Source organism: Crocodylus siamensis, chromosome 11 (genome assembly GCF_052110815.1).
Source record: "Crocodylus siamensis isolate JL-2025a chromosome 11, ASM5211081v1, whole genome shotgun sequence".
In the NCBI taxonomy this organism is placed as follows: domain Eukaryota; kingdom Metazoa; phylum Chordata; order Crocodylia; family Crocodylidae; genus Crocodylus; species Crocodylus siamensis.
The window spans coordinates 28,141,986-28,148,032 of record NC_143405.1 but is presented as its reverse complement, the minus strand read 5'-3'; the positions used below and the strand labels follow the sequence as shown (position 1 = coordinate 28,148,032).

Here is a 6,047-nt window from a genome sequence, read left to right as displayed (position 1 = left end):
ACCCCCTTCCCCACCCTTGTATATAGGGTATACCTCATGTCAAACTGATAAACCCTGCTCCCTGACAGGTGCCCTCCCCCTTTCCCTGTCCCCTGGCTGCCATCTTGGGTGCCATGTTGATTGGAGAATCCCTTGCCACCCTGTCACATGGTTCATGACATAAGAAATCCCACCCCTAGGTCACCATGTTGGCTGCAATGTTCTTCGCCATGATGGTCTCAGAATCCCCTGCCCTTATCAAACGGTTTGTGACATCAGCAGTCCCATCCCCAGACCACTATGTTGGCCCCAGAGTCCCCTGCTGCTCCATCACATTAGAGGTCCCACCCTCCTGGAAGCCATGTTGGGCACCATCTTGGTCTCAGAAACCCCTGCTGCCCCATCACAGATCTACTGCAAAAAAAAAGTTTCCACAGCAAAACTAAAATTGTCACACTGAAAATCTTGATTTTATGAAAAAGGACTTTGAAAAAAAACCCAGCTCTTTCCCCAGGTCTACCTATGGATTTGAGTCACTGGGGAAGGCATCCAATCCTGCTGATTAAGGAGTGTAAACATACAAAACCATTATAACTCACAATGCACATCTTTATAGTTATGTCTCACTGAAACCACAGTAAATTGCCCTACTGCAGGGGTGGGCAAAATATGGCCCGCAGGCCAGATCTGGCCCACCATTCTGTCCAGCCTGTGGGGCCCCTAAAAAAATTTAGAAAATTAATATTTATCTGCCCTAGCTGCCTGCCAAAGATGACAGGAGGCAGGGGCAGTAGAACCCTGGGGAAGCCATGGCAGGAACCTGTAACAGGAAGGCCTGCCTGGTCCCCATGTCCCCTCCCCCCAAGAAGCCCCAGCCTAGCAGAGGCTTCTGGCCTGGGACCATGGGACTGTTCATGCCTCCCTGAACCACAGTGGAAAATTCAGATTAAGAGTGGGGGGAGGGAAGGGTAGGCAGGGGAGGACCGTGGACAATCACCCTGGTCCTTAGGGTGGAGCCAGCACCTGTTGAGTACCACGGTCCAGCCATATAGCCAAAACTCACATGGTATAGGAGCAGCAGGCCAGCAGGAAGAAAATAGGGAATTGGTGGCAGGGGCGGGGGGGGAGTAGAAGTGAGCAGGTATGTGGAAGCACAGGGCCGAGGCCTAGAGCTGGGTGACAGGGCCACAGTGTGCAGACTGGCAGGGGTCTATGGAGCCAGCCTGAGCTGTGCCAGCAGAGAGAGAGAGCTGGCCCAGCTCCACAGAGCCCCTGCCACCTGGAGCCAGCCTGTGGTGCAACTCCTTCACCGCCACCTGTGAGCTGCCCTGCAGCTGCTCCACACTGTCACTGCTGCTGTGCTAGGCAACTCACAGGTGGCCGTGAAGGAGCTGTAGCGCAGCCTGACGCGGAACAGGCTCCAGGCGGTCACAGCAAAAGCTGCCAGGCGAGGGGGAGGGGCCACTTTCCCCTGCAGTTTCTGCCTAGCTGCTGCTACCACTCAGCTCCAACAGGTGAGCCTGGAGCCAGCGTGAGGTGCGCAGGGTTGCGGATGCATGCGCTAGTCCCTGCTGCTACCGCTGCATGCCCAGGGGCGGCAGGACACACCACAGCCAGGCAGCGTAGAGTGGGTGCAGGGTGCGCTCAGGCTCCATGCTGTTGGTGGTGGCAGGGATGCATTGCAGGGTACTGGGGCCCTGGCCTGTTGCGGGGTGGGTGCTGACCAGCTGGGGGGGGGGGGCGGTGTGCACAGGGCTCCCATGCACACCCCACATACCCTCAAACCGTTCCTGCAAACCCCACAGCCCACACGTACCATACCCACACACACCTCCACACATCCCCCCATACCTCCCCCAACACCCCTCGCACACTATACAAGACTGCATTTTGAGCTATTATGCAATTACTTCTACATATACAGCACCAACACAAAAATAAGTACAGAAATATTTTTTTAAAATTAAATTAAAATATATTACAGTGGGTGTTTGATTTTTAGAATATAATTGTTCCCCGCTTCTCCTTCTAAGGTAGCAAACCCTCTCCCCCAAAAGAGTGTGTCCAGCTGCAAGGGGAGGGACTTCCAGTGGCAAAGGTCAGGTTATGGGCAGGACTTCCATCTGGAAAAGGCAACCAGGTGGCAGGTGCCTGTCAAGGGCCAGGGCCACCCACGTGGCCCTCAACAGCTTGCCAAAACTCCCTAAGCGGCCCTCCACCCAGAATAATTGCCGGGCTCTGCCCTAGTGCAAATTATGGCTTATGGGCCTGACCTGTCAGTATTAGGCATTTCAACTGCATTTACGTAGGGGGCAAATCACCACTGCAGAGAAGAGACGTGAACTATCTTCCCACACAACTGCACAACAAGAAATCTTCCACAAACTGGACTACGTTCAGCACGATTTCAGCAGGGACTGTGGATTCTTATCTCACCCCCTGGATCAGCTGCTTTGATGCCCCTTGTTCCCGCGGGTTCTTCGCTTTATGTCGGTCAGAGCAGGGCCTGCATTTCTCATTCGGACCTCCCCTCCCAGCCATGCTCCGCTCTGGCCTTTCCCAGCACCTCAGGAAGCCTCTGCCTCTGATCTCAGCCCTGCCCGCTGACTCCCCTCCCAGAGCCAGAGGCCATCACCCCCGGGCAGGGCGCCGCGAAGCTGCGGAGGGAAGCGAGGGCTGCTGCTGTTCGCGCTGGATCCGCTCTGCCGAAAGCAACAGCTCCTCTGATCTCGTCTTTCCGAAGCCCTTGACCGGCATCATCCAGTGATTTCGGGAGACGGGACACATCCTCGCTAAGAGCCAAACAAGACTCGCAGGCCGAAGGCTCGCGGGATGGGCAGCCCGCTCCTGCCTTTGCCCCGGAAGCGACAAGCCTGAGTCCACTTTTCTTGTCGGAGGACAGGCCTGGCCTCCCCTTTAAGGCCTGGACGTCGTTACTGGAGCGGGCGCGGAGGCGCGGAGTTGCTGCGGCTGCCCGGGCCCGGCAGCCGCTCGCGATGGCGTCTGTGTGCCTGGTAGGGACCGGGCCTGCTCTGCTGGCGCCTAGCACCGAGCGCCGCGAGCTGCGGCCGGGAGCAAGTCCGCTGCGGGGGGGCGTGCTCTGCGGCTGGCGCGCGGCAGGACGGCGCCGGCGCCGGCACCTTAGCCACGGAGGCGCCTCCTGCTGTGCTGACTGCCGGGGCCGCGGGCTCTCCGCTCCCGGGGCAGGGTGAAGGCGGTGGCCGTGGAGGCGCCGCGCCGCGGAGCGGGTGGGACGAGCGCCTCCGGGCCGGGGCCGGGGAGCTGGAGCTCGCGCGCGCCCCGGACGCGGGCTTTCCGCCTGCTGCGGGCCCGGCCCGCGGGGGCCTTGCTGAGTCCGCGCCTGGCTGCAGGCTGCTCTTTAGCTTCGCTCCCTAGTGCGGGGTGCGTTGTTGGCCGAGCCGCGGGTTCCTCGATAAGCGCTGGGAACTCACCGGCTTGGGAGTGGGGGCGGGAAGGGAGGGGTGCCGGTCTCAGAGAGGTGCTAGCTTGCACTTCAAGAGGCACAACTGTTGTAGGCGTTATCGAAGAACACCAGCTGAAAGTTGCGTTGGACCAGGCTAAAATATATGCTTTGGTAGCTGGCCTTCAGTATCTGATGTTGTGTGTTATTGTCAATACAAATGATCGGAGATATTGGTATTCTAGCCAATCCTGCTGTTATTTCTGGTGATTATCTTCTGTTTGCTGCCCTTGCTTCCTCTTTGGGTTGTTTTAAAAACATTGTTTGGTATGTTTTACACTTGCTGATTCTCTTTCCACAATCCTAAATTTCTATACTTTAGTAATATAGCTTTGAATACTTAGGGATGGTGACATTTTTCTAGGCCACTTGTCATGGGGGGCTGGGAGGATTTTAATTGTATGAAGATGACTATATTAACCTATACTGTAAATGTAATTGCTTTTAAGGAGGACCCATCCTTGGAGAGACATTTTAAAGGCCATCGAGATGCCATCACAGGAGTGGATTTTAGTCTTAATAAGATGCAATTGGGTAACTATCTTTGCAGTCATTTAAACATTCAGTTTTTTAATTACGCTGAAAAATAGAGATGCTGAGTTGTCAAACAGTTTTGGAAGTCATGACTGGCAGATGAGTGAAGGTTTTATTTAATAGATAGGAAGACCCACATTTTTAATTCTGTTAAAACAGGAATTTCAGGTGCCTCTATGTACATGCCTTTCCAACTGTGCTGGGATAACACTTAACATTGTGTCCATCTCTCTTTCCCTGAGGCCACTGTGCGCTAAAATATGTATTTTCTTCTCTGTACACCTCTAACCTATTTCAGAATTGAGTCTAGGTTATCTAAATTAAGTAAGTTTATCATCAGTAAGTAGAAATGACAGATTTTCAGATAAACTGTTGAAGTCACGCCTAAAAGTCTACCTGTGGCTTTTGGTAAAAGAAGAGCGCATCTATATTAGAGCTAGTCAGTGCAGTAATAACTGAATGAAAGGGTATGTAGATAATTGCACAACAGGTGCAAGTACACTGAAATTTGGGAGTTCAATAGGCAATCATGCCACATGTTTATAGTTTTTCTCTGTATCCTGGTAACCTACATAATTCTTGCTCTGAAAATTAAGAAAAGTGAAAGCAAAGCAAGTTCTTCTGGACTACCACCCTTCCTCCCTTCTCCACACCCTCTCTCCCCCTTCCTTTATGTACAGTATATGTTATGCATGAAATGTAGGCAGGGAGAGACATACTATTTGAATGAGGCTTATTAAGTTTGTTACCATATGTTGAATCAATCTGTATATTTTATTCTTTATATTTGTTGTCTGTATATTTAACTAAAGAACTGGGCCACATATTTTGTTTGACTGGGATGTTTGCCCTATCTCATTACATTAATAATGCATCAATAAAATAGCAAAATACTGCTTACATATCAACGAGGACAGAGTATTATTTTTCCTCATAAGTGTAGGCTAGTGGGGCATACAGTTTAGATGGGCGTGCCTATCCATACCTTTCATAGGTGTGCCACAAATTGGTCCCGTGTTCTCCCCAAATGTCACTCTAATCCCCTTCCCCTGCCAGATTTGTACTCTGCTTTCTACTTCCTTCCCTGTGCTGCCTGCCTGATCTTTTACTCTGCTTTCTCCTCTGCCCTATGTATGCTCTCTTCCTGTTGTATCTACTGCTGCAGTGCCTGTCCCCTTCCTGGCCTCATATGTGCCACACACAGGCTTTCCGTGGCACTTGTGGCATGCATACCACAGGTTGGCCACCTTTACTGCATGCTATCCCAGCTAGGGAAATTATAGTACTTCAAGTAGGTAACTAAAACATACAATGAATTAGTATAGTTAGGAAAAGAATTGATAGCTCACTCTCTCGCCCCACCTGCCCTGCCACCTTCTGGTTTCTGCTGGGGTAGTGCTTGGCCTCACTTCCCCCCCCCCCCCCCCCCCCCCACTTCACTACTGTGCCCTGCACCCCACAAAATGATAATCAGTAAGCTGTAACTGGTTACCACTGGGCTTATTGATTAACGGATTCATCATTTAACTGGCCAGCAAGCTGACCGGATTGGAACCTGATGAAGTTCAACGTTGAGAAATGTAAAGAGCTCTAACTTGGGGTGAGCAACCCCCAACACCTACAGGCTTGGCAGCACCAAACTAACCTTACCATTGAATGAAAGGGGCTTGGGGGTAATAATAGACCACAGTATGAATATGAGCTGGCAGTGTGATGCTGTAGCCAGTGGGGCAAATAATACTCTGGCATGCATCAGTCGTTGCATCTCCAGCAAAGCCAAGGAGGTGATTCTTCTGCTGTACTCGGCACTGGTGAGACTGCAGCTGGAGTACTGCATCCAGTACCGGGCACCACACTTTAACAATGATGTGGACAAGCTTGAGAGAGGCCAAAGAAGAGCCACCTGTATGATCAGAGTCTTAAAAGGCAAGCCATACAAGCAAAGGCTGAGGGATTCAGGACTCTTCAGCCTGAGGAAAAGAAGGCTGAGAGGGGACTTGGTAGCAGCTTACCACTACACTAGAAGAGTACATCCAGCGCTTGGTGAGCAACT

General features: G+C 52.0%; 1 protein-coding gene across 3 annotated transcripts in view; it reads left to right on the top strand.

Moving 5' to 3' along the window:
* Window positions 1–58: 58 nt before the first annotated feature.
* POC1A (POC1 centriolar protein A) overlaps window positions 59–6,047 on the top strand; it is a 104,878-nt gene continuing 98,889 nt past the window's right edge. The window contains exons 1-2 of one of the 3 annotated variants that reach the window (XM_090021938.1): window positions 59–2,993; window positions 3,910–3,994. In XM_090021938.1, the coding sequence (XP_089878064.1) occupies window positions 2,976–2,993; window positions 3,910–3,994 (103 nt within the window). In that variant the 5' untranslated portion in view covers window positions 59–2,975. The other 2 variants (XM_090021939.1, XM_090021941.1) reach the window with 2 other exon arrangements.